The sequence below is a fragment of the Peromyscus leucopus genome, chromosome 8b, assembly GCF_004664715.2.
Source record: "Peromyscus leucopus breed LL Stock chromosome 8b, UCI_PerLeu_2.1, whole genome shotgun sequence".
NCBI classification, from domain to species: Eukaryota; Metazoa; Chordata; class Mammalia; order Rodentia; family Cricetidae; genus Peromyscus; species Peromyscus leucopus.
This window is the reverse complement of record NC_051086.1, coordinates 94,656,538-94,671,484: the sequence shown is the minus strand read 5'-3', so window position 1 is coordinate 94,671,484 and position 14,947 is coordinate 94,656,538. Positions and strand designations below refer to the sequence as shown.

Sequence of the window (14,947 nt, the reverse complement as noted above, 5' to 3'; positions counted from 1 at the left end):
GCTCAAGTGGCAACATGCCTTGTCACCCCAGTACTGGAAGAGGGGACAGGAGGACCCCCGGAACTCACTAACTGGGAGCCCCAGATTCAGTGAAAGACCTTGTCTCTGTAAATTAGGTGTAGAGTGATGCAGGACGACACTGGATGTCAATCACTGGCTTTTGAAGGCGTGTACATGGGGCGCAGAGAGGACTGGGATTCCACTACAGGACATGCGCAGTGGGGAAGGATGCAGGCATGCCCGCATGCCAGGGACCATGAGAGAGCATCCACTTCTACATCACACAACACCAGCTAGTTTAGTTCCGTGACACAGAGCCTAATATACAAATCAAAATACCAAAGGTGAGGACCTACGAGGGGGCTCTGTGGGTAAAGGCGCTTGCTGCCAAGTCTAACGACCCGAGTTCAACCCCCCAGGTCCCAGATGGTGGAAGGAGAGAACTGAATCCTGCAAGCTGCCCTTTGACCTCAACATGAATGACTTGGCAAGCTTGTGTATTCCTTCCCCATACTAGATAGATAGATAGATAGATAAATGTAATGTAATTATTAAAAGATCAAAGGCAAGCTGGGCATGCTGGTTCATGCCTATAATCTCAGCACTCAGGAGGCTGAGGCAGGAGGATTTCCCTAAGTCTAAGGCCAGCCTAAGTTAGAGCAAGAACCTGTCTCAAAAGGAAAAAAAAAAATCACAGAAGAAAATATTTTTATAACCATAAGGACTAAACATGAGATATTCAACCCATTAAAGTGTTTAGGCATTTAAAAATATTGTGTTGAGGGTCTGTGAGACGGCTCAGTGGGTAAATGAATTTGCTGCAAAGCCTGACGGCCTGAGTTGGATCCTCAGGTCCCACCTGGTGGAAGGAGAATTGACTCTAGAAAGTTGACCTCTGACCTCTACATGCAGGCCATGGTTCCCTCCCCTCCATACTCAGAAAGTAAATAGAGCTGGGCAGTGGTGGCGCACGCCTTTAGTCCCAGCACTCGGGAGGTAGAGCCAGGTGGATCTCTGTGAGGTCGAGGCCAGCCTGATCTACAGAGTGAGTTCTAGGACAGCCTGGGCTACACAAAGAAACCCTGTCTCAACAAAACAAAACAAAGCAAAACAAAACAACAAATAATAATAATAATAATAGGAAGAAGAAATAATAAAAATAGAAAGAATTTTAAGACTTTAAACAGTTTTCCATTTCTTTTTCTTTTTTTTTTAAAGATTTATTTATTTATTATGTATACAGAAGAGGGTGCCAGATCTCATTACAGATGGTTGTGAGCCACCATGTGGGTGCTGGGAATTGAACTCAGGACCTCTGGAAGAGCAGCCAGTGCCCTTAACCTCTGAGCCATCTCTCCAGCCCCAGTTTTCCATTTATAAACTGAAAAGTCCAAAGGGAAATGGCAGCTGGCTGTGATGGTATAACCTGCAATCCCAGCATCTGGAAGGCTGAGGCAGGAGGATTGCTTCAAGTATGAAGTTATCCTGGGGTACATAGCAAGACCTTGTCTAAGAAAAAAGTGAAAAAGGCTGGGGAGGGGAGGATGCCACAACAAATAATTGTAAAGATCAACAAGGGTTAATGCATTTATTCCCACAAACCAAGAGGAAAAAGATGACCCAACAGAAATATAGGTACAGAGCAGGAAGACTCAATTACAGAAGAAATGGAGAGAGCCAATAAACCAAGGAAAAGAGGCTGCCTCTCCCTAGAAATGGGGCAACACAATGAAACCATAGCAAGATACCATCCCTCCTACTGATCAGCAAAAACTTCAAACACTTCGAACAAAGCTGAGGCTGCCTTCCCAGTGCATGCCCAGCATGTACAAGGCCTTGCATTTGATGCCCAGACTGCAGAAAAGGAAAAAACCAAACAAGGTGTGGTGGTACCTGCCTGTAATTGCACATACTCAGGAGGAGAGAAAGAGACAATCAGACGCTGAAAGCCAATCTGAGTAACTTTCTGTTGTCTCAAACCAAACAATAGGAGGCTAAAGACTTGTTGCTCTTCCAGAGGACCCAAGTTCAATCCCCAGCACCCACATTGTAACTCCAGTTCCAGGGGATCTGGAACCCTCTTCTAACCTGCTCAGGCACCAGGCAGAGGCATATGTGCAGGCAAACACCCATGCACATAAAGTAAACAAGTAAACCAAAAGAAAAGAGAAGTGAAGGCCGGGCGGTGGTGGCGCACGCCTTTAATCCCAGCACTTGGGAGGCAGAGGCAGGCGGATCTCTGTGAGTTCGAGGCCAGCCTGGGCTACCAAGTGAGTTCCAGGAAAGGCGCAAAGCTACACAGAGAAACCCTGTCTCGAAAAACCAGAAGAAGAAGAAGAAGGAGAAGGAGAAGGAGAAGGAGAAGGAGAAGGAGAAGAAGAAGAGAAATAAGTGTCTTATTTCTCACAGGAAGATACTGACCTACCACCCCGCATCTGAACACCTACCTACAGAAGAGGGCCAGTCTTGTAAGGACAGACTCAAAGAAGGGCCTGGAAGGTGGAAGGCGATCTAAACACCCACCAGTAGAGGAGCCATCAGAAAAGGCACAGGCTAGAATCTGATTTTGATCTTATGTGTATGAGTGTTTTGCCTGTATGTATGTCTATACCACGTGTGCACCTGGTGCCCAGGAAGGTCAGAAGAGGGAACTGGATCCCCCGAAGTGGAGCTGCAGATGGCTGTGAGCCACTATGCAGGTGAGGGTCCCCTGCAAGAGCAACCAGTGCTCTTAACCTCTGAGCCATCTCTCTCCAGCCCTGAGAACCAGCTGCTGCTAAGAACAACTCAACAGCAAAGTCGCAGCCTGTCCACACGGCTCCGCAGGCACAAGCACATGTCTCTTTCCTAGTCTGTGTTGGGGACACCAGGCCAGTGGCTTGAAATAAGTCACAGTGAGAATATTTACACCACAGACACTGGGAAATGCAACAAACCAGGACGCCCTCCTGTAGAGCGAGTCGTGCTCACTCACCCACTCCACCCATGGTGGTCTGGGGGGCTCACAGCATAAAGGTCAGGAAAGAAACAGCATGGCAGAATTGGCTTGTCTGCCTGCTTATGATTTTCGTTTTGAGTTTTGAAACAAGGTCTCTCTGTAGTCCCGGCTGTCCTGGAACTCTGTAGACCAGGCTGGACTCCATCTCACAGAGATCTGCCTGCCTCTGCCTTCCAAGTGTTGGGACTAAAGGTGTGTGCCACAATGTCTAGTTTGTGATTTTGTTTTTGAGACAGGCTTCTGTTTTATAGCTCTCCGTGTAGCCAAGGCTAGCCTCAAAAGTATCATCTTCCTGCCCCAGCCTCCTGAGTGCTGGAATGAAAGGCGTGCACTGCTAGACCCATTCAGGCTGTTAATGGCACGCAGCTGAGTACATGGGCTATGGATGGGTTTGGGGCCAGAAGCCTGAAGTGGAATCCTGGCTGTGCCTCTCACAGGCTGGGTGACCTTAGCAAGTCACTTTACCTCTCTGAGCCACTGTCTTGGTCCATGAAGGAGTTTGATAACAGTTCCTCTTTGGGGAACTGTTTCAGGGAGCAATGCCAGGCTACAGTGGATGCTCAGAGCATGGCCACGACCTCAGGAGGGAGGACAGAGCGACAGGACTGACACACGGCTGCACAGACTCCATGTCTGACATGCGCAGAGTCCTTTGGTGTTTTTAAAAATAGAATAAAAACAAATACATATAAAATACAACTCAGGCTGGAGAGATGGCTCAGTAGTTAAGAGCACTGGCTGCTCTTCCAAAGGTCCTGAGTTCAATTCCCAGCAACCACATGGTGACTCACAACCATCTGTAATGAGATCTGGTGTCCTCTTCTGGCCTGCAGGCAGAACACTGTATACATAATAAATAAAGAAATCTTTTAAAAAATAATAAATAAAATAAAACTCAAAATTAAAACCAACAACCAAGAGTGAGAGGGAGAGAATGTACGTATGGCAGGGAGTGGTGAGTGATGGCATGGATGGCATGTCCCCGTCCCCGTCCCCGTCCCTCTCCTCACCCCCCACCCCCGTTCTGCCCACTACTCACCGTCAGTGAAGAGGGGCTCCGGCAGCTTCCGGAAGAAAGCCTTGAGCAGGCTGCTGATCACGTTGAGGTCCTGCCAGCGCTGAGGAGGAGCAGAGAGGTCAGGACAGGCATGCTCACCCCAGGTGCCCATGTCCCCTCCACACCAGGTCTAGGAGCAGCCAGGCCACCCAAGTGCCCAGGCCTCCATGTCTGTCCAGTGGGTTCAATACTGCCTACCACAAAAAGCAAAAGGACCCAACCTGGGGGACAGAGTGAGGGAAGCGACCCCACAGAAGCATGCCTGGTGTATCCACACGTGCCAGGGTCAGCCCTGCCTCCCGACGCTCTCCATCCAGCTAAGAGTGACCCTCAGACCACCCTTTTGACCCACAGCACAGGCCTCACATGCTGCCCCCTTCCGATCCTAGGTCCTTTGCACATGTTGACACTGCTGGAACTGAACCTCTGCCCTTCACAGGGCTGGCCCCTCACCCTGTCTCGCTCCCAAAGCCCAAGCAGCCATGGATGCCACTACCCGGTCATCTGCACTGCACTCCGACTTTCTTCCAGGTGTTTCTTTTGTTTGCTTATCACTACCTCCTGTGAGGCTGGGCTCTGTGAGGGGCAGGGATCCAAACGCTCTCATGGCCCCCAGGAGTGTTTGGCAGTATCTGGGAACACCGCACACATGGATGGATAGAGGCCAGGGATGGTGCTAAATGACCTCCAGTACAATACAAAAGCACACACACACACACACACACACACACACACACACACACACACACACACACACCCCGCATCAATACATAATTTGCCCCAAATGGCCACTGAGCTAGGTAGGGTAAAGAAACTGCTCTAATAAAGGAACCACCAGGTCATTCTGTCTGTCCACCAGGGGGCACCAACACCCTACACGCTGTAGCTAGGAACTAGGCTTAGGTACCCTCCTGGGAACCACTCAGAACTAACTGCCTAGAAAGCATGGGAACGCGGTCAATAGAAGATACAATCCTATGCACACTTATCACAAAAAGCCTCAGCTTAGTGCCATGTAGTCCCCAACATCACCCTCTCTCCACGGACTCCACACAGAGCCCTGACTTCCTGCACACCCCAAAGGAACCAGTGTGACTGATGGCTGCTACCAAACTGCAGTCAGCACACTGGACATGCCTGCTTGACCCTGGGTCAGGCCGGCCGGCCCTCCAAGTCTGGCTCCTCTTCTCGCTGGCTAAGGCGAGCTGATGTATTTCACTTCACGCTGACCCAGTGGGGTCGCTCCTAAGGCCTCTCCCCATTCCTTACCTCTTCCCGGTCCTGAGGAGCGAGCGCCTCCCATCTCCCGGCTGCCAAACCTAAGACCTTTCTGCTCAGGTCTGGTCTCCTGTGACAGGGCTCCTAAGAGCCCTGTCCTTCTGCCCTTCCAAGCTGGTGCCAGTTTGCTTTTCCCAGACAGCAGTCCCTTGGTTCCAGGCTGTCACATGACCCCACTCAGTCAGGGGCTGAGGATCCTGTCAACCCATACAGGTGATGTGCATCACCCCAGATTCAATGGGGCCACCATCTGACCCACCCCCCTCAGACGCTCTTCAAGCCACTCTCTTCCTCCTGCAACCGGCAGCTCTCCCTTACAGTCTTTGCCCCTCGTTCCTCCCTCTCTGCCTCCACTTACCCAGGGCCCGCTGTAGCAGCCTGACCTTCAGTGACCCCACACCTCAGGGGCCTCTTCTTCCCCCACCCTCTGCTCTTCCCGCTCTCCACTCGGCTGTCACGAAGCCTCAGCAGCACTCTGGCACTCTTGACTGTGCCCCCCCAGTGTAAGACCTACCAAAAGCTCCCTACTGTCCACTGGCTCAAGGTCAAAGGTCAGTGTAAGACCTACCAAAAGCTCCCTACTGTCCACTGGCTCAAGGTCAAAGGTCAGTGTAAGACCTACCAAAAGCTCCCTACTGTCCACTGGCTCAAGGTCAAAGGTCAGTGTAAGACCTACCAAAAGCTCCCTACTGTCCACTGGCTCAAGGTCAAAGGTCAGTGTAAGACCTACCAAAAGCTCCCTACTGTCCACTGGCTCAAGGTCAAAGGTCAGTGTAAGACCTACCAAAAGCTCCCTACTGTCCACTGGCTCAAGGTCAAAGGTCAGTGTAAGACCTACCAAAAGCTCCCTACTGTCCACTGGCTCAAGGTCAAAGGTCAGTGTAAGAACTACCAAAAGCTCCCTACTGTCCACTGGCTCAAGGTCAAAGGTCAGTGTAAGAACTACCAAAAGCTCCCTACCGTCCACTGGCTCAATATCAAAGGCTCCAGGATCCTATCACATGCCCTAGGCCTTACTGTCTCCACCCCCAGACACAGAGGGTGTGGCCACCTTCCGTCCAACCTCAAGCCCTTCCATGAGTTTTGAACAATGCTGTCATTCCCTACGAGGGCTACCCGCCTGCTCTCCTCCACCCCTGCGCCAGCCCTCAGCAGTACCTCCTCTTATACACGAGCCCTCGATGACAGATCACTCTTCCCCTGGTCCCTGATGCCACATCTGTTAGTTTTCTCTTCCCATCTCAGTGACACCAAGACTCTGTCCCAGGGTCTACCCTGCTTCCCTAACCAGATTCACGACTTCCACCCAAAGCCTTGTTCAGCAGAGGCCCTTTGGTCAAACGGAATCCTACACAGACATCCGAGGCGGGCTAGTGAGGGGCTCAAGAGGCAAAGACATTGGCTGCCAAGTGATGACCTGAGTCCAGTCCCCAGGGTCCACTGGGGAAGGAGAGAACCGACCCTACAAGTTGTCCTCCAACATCTACACATGTGCCATGGCATGCATAGCACATGTGAGCCCCTCAACAAACAATAAATAGATGTGAAAAAAATCCAAGGTAACATTCAGAGCAAAGCAAGACGGCCTATGTCCTAGCAAAGGAAGGGGGTCTTGGCCTGCGTCAAAGGCCCTCTGGGACCCTCAGACTCTAGGAATCATCTGAGGACTGCCAGCCATGCTACAAGCTCTTTGGTGAGATGTCACCACCTCTACAGGCCGCTCTTAGCCTCAGCTTCCCTTTCCAGGCTATGGCCTTGGTGGCTGGCCACCCTGAGAGCATGGCGCATCCCCTTCCTGCAGGCCAGGGCTCTGCGGGCCTCCGTGGTGTATGGACTCCAGCCCGCACCCCATTTCTTGTCCAGCCTGGTGCTAAAGGACGGCAAAGAGGAGTGGGGGCAGGAGGAGGAGGGAGTAGGGGTGGGGGGTGGGGGGATTGGGTGGGGTGGGGGAGAACTCAGCAGGAGGCCCAAAAAAACCGCACACTAGCCGGCTTTCTTGGAAGTTCAGTTCCCAGCAAGTGTTCAGCCCTCGCTCTGCCCATATTTGACTGTAACTGAGTGAACTCGGCCGTCCCAAGTGCTCATGTAAAACCTGTCATCCAGCCAGGAAGACAGCTGTCCTGACGGTGGCACATTTCTACAATCTTAGCACTTGGGAGACAGAGGCAGCAAGATCAGCCTGGGCTACACAGAAGACCCTCTCTGAAAAAACCAAACCAAACCAAACCAAATCGCCTGCCTCTGTCTCAGCACCCACCACCCATGGGGCTGGCTGGCTGGGCAGGCTTCTCCCTCCCCCTGGACACTCCGGCCCAACGACGAGGATATCTAGAGTAGCCACCGTGAGGGCCACGTGACAGTCCACGGGACTCTACAGGCAGCCGCACCACACCCACCTCATCCTGCAGGTTGATGTCGCTGGGCCCACGGTTGAGCTGTTCCTGCAGGCTAGAAACCACTGCGTTGTTGCCAGGGACCCGGTAGATGCCAGTGGATTCTAGCCCCCGCGCCTCCACAATCCGACAACAGGCAGCCACGATCAGGGGGACCCGCTGGGGGCGCAGACAGGGGAGAGGGGTTAGGGATAGGGCTGGAAGTGGCAGAAGGCTGATGTGAGGAGAGCACACAGCCCAGAGCTGCCGCAGGACACCCGAGAACTTCGATGAAGCTCTGACTGCCTCCTCCCTTCTAAGGGTCAGAACTAACATGAGCCTTTCACCACTGACCTAGAAGGGACAAGCGAGGGTGGGCCTCAGTTCAGTAGGGCCCTCTGCAGGACTGGGGGATCCCCTCTTGGAGTTGGCCATGAGGCTGTGTGTATGAGGAATAGGCTAGTGCCATATTCCTAGAGCTCTGGTTCCCTGGCTGGGCCTTCCATGCACTGCCTGCTTCAAGCAACGCGGGCACCCACCTGGTTCTCAGTGGCAGGCTGGCACTCTTCCAACCGGATCCCAAACGCCCTTGGGGCAGCCTTCTTGTTCTTCTTGATGATGTTGATACCCCAGGGGGTTTTGGGAGCTGCAGCACTGTCTTCTGGGATGAAGTGGTAAGAGAACTGGATCAGCTGGAGGAGCCCAGAGGGTCCCACGCATTCAATGCCACAACCACACACTAGGACACAGGCTTCACCAAAAAGCCACAGTGTTGAAAATGACATCCACTGAGAGAGGGTTTAAAAGATGAGGTGTTTAGCCCCCAGGAAGAAGACCACAGCTCCATAGTGGTTCTTGTTGGCCTCAAGGACCGACTTGTGAAGTGGCAGTGTGTTGTACATTTTGTCACGACCAAAAGAAATGCTTTCTTTAAAAAAAAAAAAAATTCTCTATGAGATCGAGGTCAGTCTGATCCACAAAGTGAGTTCCAGGGTAGCTAAGACTGTTATACAGAGAAACCCTGTCTCAAAAAAACAGGAAAAAAAAAATCACAAAAACACACCACCATGGCTGACATTTAAAGGAAATTAAGTGTGTATGCATGGGTTGTGTGGGGTGCACAAGTGTAGGTACCCAGAGATGTCAGAGATGTTGGGTCTCCTGAAGCCAGAGCTACAGGTAGTTGTGAGCTCTGGGAACCCCAACTCTGGTCCTCTGGAGGAGCAGTCAGTGCTTTTAGCCATCTCTCCAGCCCGGGAAGTGCTTCCTAACAGCCCAGAGCATAAAGATGGGTGCTGCCTGCAAGTGACCCTCTCATTCCCAAAGGACGCAAGCGGAGACCAGAGGACCACCCAACTGGGGTCCAGGAACTTCCAGCCCTGAAGCCTTGAGGATCCAGAGATCCAGACCCTCGTGGGCTACACTTAGGACAGACATACGCAATAATCCTGGACACACACTGCCCAGCACAAGCACACAGTGCGCCCAGGCCTCCTACCCTTGCTTCCCGCAGGCTGGTCCTGAGTCCTGAGGCCGCGGACTGCAGTCTGCTTGAGGAATTCAGACTTGAGGCCTCCCAGGCCCCGAGAGCCTTTAGGGGAGGAATCGGCTTTGGGCCCAGAGCTATGGCTGCAGAGGGAAAAAGGGAGGAGGAGGAGGTGTCTTCATCTGGGGTGACCAGGCATGCCATTCTCACTGGCCTCCACCCCCTCCAGCTAGAGACGATTCCCCGGGGCTGTCTGAGGACCGGAGATCTCTGCCTGGGGACGCCCAAGCTTGCAGGCCTCCTACCCCACCACAGGCTCCCCTAGAGAACAGGCCTCACCTCACTTTCCGATAATCATTAAGCTTCTTGCTGATCAGAGCTTGGTTGGCAAAGCCGGGGTCCTGAGCAGAGGAGAAGAGAGACGCCATGTCAGCTCCCGCAGACCACCTCCACCAAGGCTCCTCCCTGGCCCCCGCCTCAGCCTTGCCTCTATCCACCAGGTGGACAGCACTGACCCTGGATGGCCAGAGGCCAGGGCTAGACTCCCTGGGCAGCTGTGTGACTTTGGGTAAGCCATCTGACATCTCTGAGCCTCAGTCACCTCAGCAAGAATCACAGTGGAGCTAGGACTCAGCAGCCCTCTGGGTTGGGTGCGGAACTGTGTAGCATTCCTCTCAGGCAAACCAAGAGAGGCAGCTACTGCAGTGACTAAGGAGAAAGCTTGGCCAGGCCTCCAGAACAGGGGACCCAGGCTCCTCAGGAGGGGAGAGCCCATCAGCGAAAGTGCTTGTCCTGGGTGGAGCCTAGGCACACCACCATTGACAGACACAAACCTCCTCTGCACAGGTATGGCAAATGACCTCTGGGCAGATCAGACCAAGGGAAGACATTGGTGATTCCCAAGAGAGATGCCAGCGGCTTTTCTGTTGGTGGTGTTTTTTTTTTTTTTTTAGCTGTCTCCAAATCCCCACCAAATCACTTGGCCTAACCCCTGCCTACCTGCTGCCAAAGGCTAAGCCTCTGTTAAGGTCAGCGTGACTGTCCCCCAACTTAGTACATCTGGGCAGGACAGCTCATTCCGCGACCCGTGCCATGGGAGACTGTCCACTCTGTCCTGCCAGAGGCTATGGCCGGCCTGGAGCTGACCTCTCTGGGGCAGAGCTTGCCCAAGGCAGTCCGGACAATAACAGTAATTACTGTCCTTGCCGCGGTTGTTATTGTGTCTGCTCGTCACTGGACCCTGAGGAGGCCAGCTGTCCTCTAGTCACTGTGTCTGTCCTCACACCCAAACCCAGGGAGGCGGTCCAAGGTGGACTCTCATTAGCTCTATTTGCTAGGAAAGGGAGTGGGGCTCAGAGTGGCCACCCCAGGTCACAGCAGCTGAGAGGAGGCCTGCCTTGCCCTGCCCCTGCCTTGCCCTGGTGGCCCGCTGGGCACGAGCCCAGGGCCTCACCTCGCCCTCGGCCCTGCTGTTCTCCCGGATCGCTCTGATCCAGCCCAGCATGTCATCCCGATCCTCAGCCTGAAAGAGATATTCACAGAAGTCAGCGGTGGTCAGCCGGAACACGTGCCTCCTCTTGGTCTCGCTGTAGGAGATGTCCACCAGGCAGGAGCCGATGCAGACGGGCGCCGCCTCGTCCTCACCTGCGCCGGCCGCCGCAGCCCCCGCAGCCGCCGGCCCGGGCTCCCTCCGCTCCTTGCTCAACGAGAGCGAGCGTGCCCGCAGCACAGCATAGACACGCTTCCACTGGCGCAGGCCGCCGCCCGCTTTCTGCAGGGAGACACGGGGTGGGAGAGACAGGGAAGCGATGAGAGCCAGGCCTGCCACGGGTCTGCCCGAGGCTGAGAGGCAGCAGCCGTGGACCACAGGGAGACAGACCCCGCCTCCCACATACACCTGGGCAGCCTCCAGCCAACAGCCAGTGCTGGCTCTGCCCACTTGCCCAGACCTCTCTACCTACCACTCAGAACCCCAAGATGCCAACCTCTTCCCACTCCAAATGCCAGCATTGAGAAGGAACAGGGGCTCCAGACAGCACTGAGCCCTTACATCCCTGTGTGTACACCGAGTCCTTACATCCCTGTGTGTACCCTGAGTCCTTACATCCCTGTGTGTACCCCGAGTCCTTACATCCCTGTGTGTACCCCGAGTCCTTACATCCCCTGTGTGTACCCTGAGTCCTTACATCCCCTGTGTGTACCCTGAGTCCTTACATCCCCTGTGTATACCCTGAGTCCTTACATCCCTGTGTGTACCCCGAGTCCTTACATCCCCTGTGTATACCCTGAGTCCTTACATCCCCTGTGTATACCCCGAGTCCTTACATCCCCTGTGTATACCCTGAGTCCTTACATCCCCTGTGTATACCCTGAGTCCTTACATCCCTGTGTATACCCTGAGTCCTTACATCCCCTGTGTGTACCCTGAGTCCTTACATCCCTGTGTATACCCCGAGTCCTTACATCCCTGTGTATACCCTGCCTCACATGTCACCCCTCAATAAAAATGTGATGGTCAGGAGCTGCCAACAGTCTTGGGAGGCTGCCCTCCCCCAGTGTCTTGACTCGCCCTCAAGATTCCACAGAGGGTGTCCTGTCTGGAAGCCATTCTCAGGGTCACCTGGGATCATAATGTCCCCAAAGTCAGTGGCTATTTCTGACCCTTGCCTCACTACTCCATGGCAGCATTTGATTCAAGCAGCCTTCTCCTCCTCCTGTTCTTCTTTTTCTTTCTTTCTTTCCTTCCTTTTTTTTTTTTATGACAAGATTTCTCTGTGTAGTCCTAGCTATCATGGACCTCACTCTGTAGACCAGGCTGGCCTCAAACTTACAGAGATCCACCTGCCTCTGCCTCCCTGGTGCTGGGATTAAAAGCGGGTTCCATCATTCCTAACCTCTCTTTCCTTTCAATGCCTCTTTGACATATGTTCTGGCCTTTTCCTCAATCTCTCTATCTCTCTCTCTTGGGCCCCTTCATAGTTTTTCATCCATGCTCTATACCTGTAGTTCATTTTATTTTACCCCATTTTTATTTTATGTGTATGAGTGTGTTTGTACATGTATGTGCACCATATATGTGTTTGGAGCCTGCAGAAGTCAGATCCCCTAGACCTGGAGTTACAGATGGTTGTGAGCTGTCGTGTGGGTTCTGGGAAGTGAGCCTGGATCCTCTGCAAGAGGAACATGTGCTCTTAACCACTGAGCCACGTCCCCAGGCCCAACCTGTAGTTCTTTCTTACCCAGAATGAACTGCCACTTGGAGACATTTGTCTGGAGACATGGTGGAAGGGAGAGACATGCTTAGCAGGGGGTAGCCAAGGACAGCACTAACCATCACCTATCCAGACAGCACCCCACAGGACGGCACTAACCATCACCTATCCAGACAGCACCCCACAGGACAGCACTAACCATCACCTATCCAGACAGCACCCCACAGGACGGCACTAACCATCACCTATCCAGACAGCACCCCACAGGATGACACTAACCAGCCACCTATCCAGATAGAACCCCACGAGGACGGCACTAACCATCACCTATCCAGACAGCACCCCACGAGGACGGCACTGACCATCCACCTATCCAGACAGCACCCCACGAGGACGGCACTGACCATCACCTATCCAGACAGCACCCCACAAGGACGGCACTGACTATCCACCTATCCAGACAGCACCCCACAGGATGGCACTGACTATCCACCTATCCAGACAGCACCCCACAGGATGGCACTGACTATCCACCTATCCAGACAGCACCCCACAAGGACGGCACTGACTATCCACCTATCCAGACAGCACCCCACAGGACGGCACTAACCATCACCTATCCAGACAGCACCCCACGAGGACGGCACTGACCATCCACCTATCCAGACAGCACCCCACGAGGACGGCACTGACCATCCACCTATCCAGACAGCACCCACAGGATGGCACTGACCATCCACCTATTCAGACAGCACCCACGAGGACGGCACTGACCATCCACCTATCCAGACAGCACCCCACAGGATGGCACTGACCATCCACCTATTCAGACAGCACCCCACGAGGACGGCACTGACCATCCACCTATCCAGACAGCACCCCACAGGATGGCACTGACCATCCACCTATCCAGACAGCACCCCACGAGGACGGCACTGACCATCCACCTATTCAGACAGCACCCCACAGGACGGCACTGACCATCCACCTATTCAGACAGCACCCCACAGGACGGCACTGACCAGCCACCTATCCAGACAGCACCCCACGAGGACGGCACTGACCATCCACCTATCCAGACAGCACCCCACGAGGACGGCACTGACCAGCCACCTATCCAGACAGCACCCCACAGGATGGCACTGACCATCCACCTATCCAGACAGCACCCCACGAGGACGGCACTGACCATCCACCTATTCAGACAGCACCCCACAGGACGGCACTGACCATCACCTATCCAGACAGCACCCCACAGGACGGCACTGACCATTACCTATCCAGACAGCACCCCACAGGACGGCACTAACCATCCACCTATCCAGACAGCACCCCACAGGACGGCACTGACCATTACCTATCCAGACAGCACCCCACAGCAAATCATCAGTCCTGGCTCAACAGGCAACAGAGAACAGGAAGGAGACCTGCCTGGCACAACAGGGCCCCAGGGCTTTGTCCTGAGCCCCCTCACCCTGCACACCTCCTGCAGGGACACCATGCACGCCCGTGACCTTAAGCAGTCGACTGCTCACGGCAACTCCCATCCGTACAGGGCCAGCCTGCAGCAGGCCCCAGCCCAGTCTTGAATGGCTCACAGCCTGCTCAGCAACACCCCCTCCCCGATTTGCATGTCACATGGTAGGCCCCATGCTCCTTGCTCATCGTAGCGCATGAGTCTCTGCCCTGAAACCTGTTCTCCACCCTCATGTCACCTTCCCAGCTCAGTCAATCCACCCAGTTGCCCGGAACCTGGGAGTTGCCCTTGACACCCAGCTCATCAGAAATCAAGGCTCCTGCTTCCAGAGTAGCACCTGTGCCCACCCAGTACCACATGTCCCCACCTGGAATGCTGCCATCCCGCCCGCCCGCCCGCCCGCCTCATTGACTCCTCATCTGGACAACAGTAACGACCTTCCCAGGCCCCCAGGCCTTGGCCCTCCAGGCGGCAGCCCCACCATAATTTCTACAGTGAAAGAGCTTGCCTCTCCTTTGAGCGGCCCCTTGAACCAAACAGAAGGTCCTGAGGTCTCATCGTGACCCTCTCCAAACTTATCTCCCTGCTTCCTTGGTCTGCCAAGCCACTGGGCCTTTGCCTACCAGTGACTGGTCACAGCCTTCTGTTCTCAGGGCCTGTGCACCAGCTGCTCTTCTGCGGCCTGCCTTCTCTCTCTCTCTCTCTCTCTCTCTCTCTCTCTCTCTCTCTCTCTCTCTCTTGACTTATTTATTTCATATGGGTGGGGAAATGTGGGTGTGTCGTGGCATGCTAGCAAAAGTCAAAGGCCGGCCTGCAGGAAGGAGTCCCTACCTCCACCAGGTAGGTCCCAGGGATCAAGCTCAGGCTCGGCAGCAGGCACCCTCACTGCTGAGCCAAACAGTCAGCCCTCTGTCCTTTCTGTCTCTTCTATTGTGTTAGAGATGGAACCCAGGACTTGTACGTGCACATCAGGTAAGCCTTCTCCACTGAGTTGGATTCCCCAGCCCTTAGTCCTGGTGTCCTGGAACTCTGTGTAGCCCTGGCTGTCCTAGAACTCTGTGTAGCCC

At 54.0% G+C, this 14,947-nt stretch overlaps 1 protein-coding gene across 1 annotated transcript in view; it reads right to left on the bottom strand.

Moving 5' to 3' along the window:
• The window catches only part of LOC114688092 (rho GTPase-activating protein 23-like), a 94,375-nt gene that overhangs the window by 30,686 nt on the left and 48,742 nt on the right, over positions 1-14,947 (bottom strand). Inside the window, 6 exon segments of the mRNA XM_037201193.1 lie at positions 4,038-4,116; positions 7,730-7,885; positions 8,245-8,366; positions 9,204-9,334; positions 9,531-9,592; positions 10,645-10,962. Coding sequence (XP_037057088.1) covers positions 4,038-4,116; positions 7,730-7,885; positions 8,245-8,366; positions 9,204-9,334; positions 9,531-9,592; positions 10,645-10,962 — 868 coding nt within the window.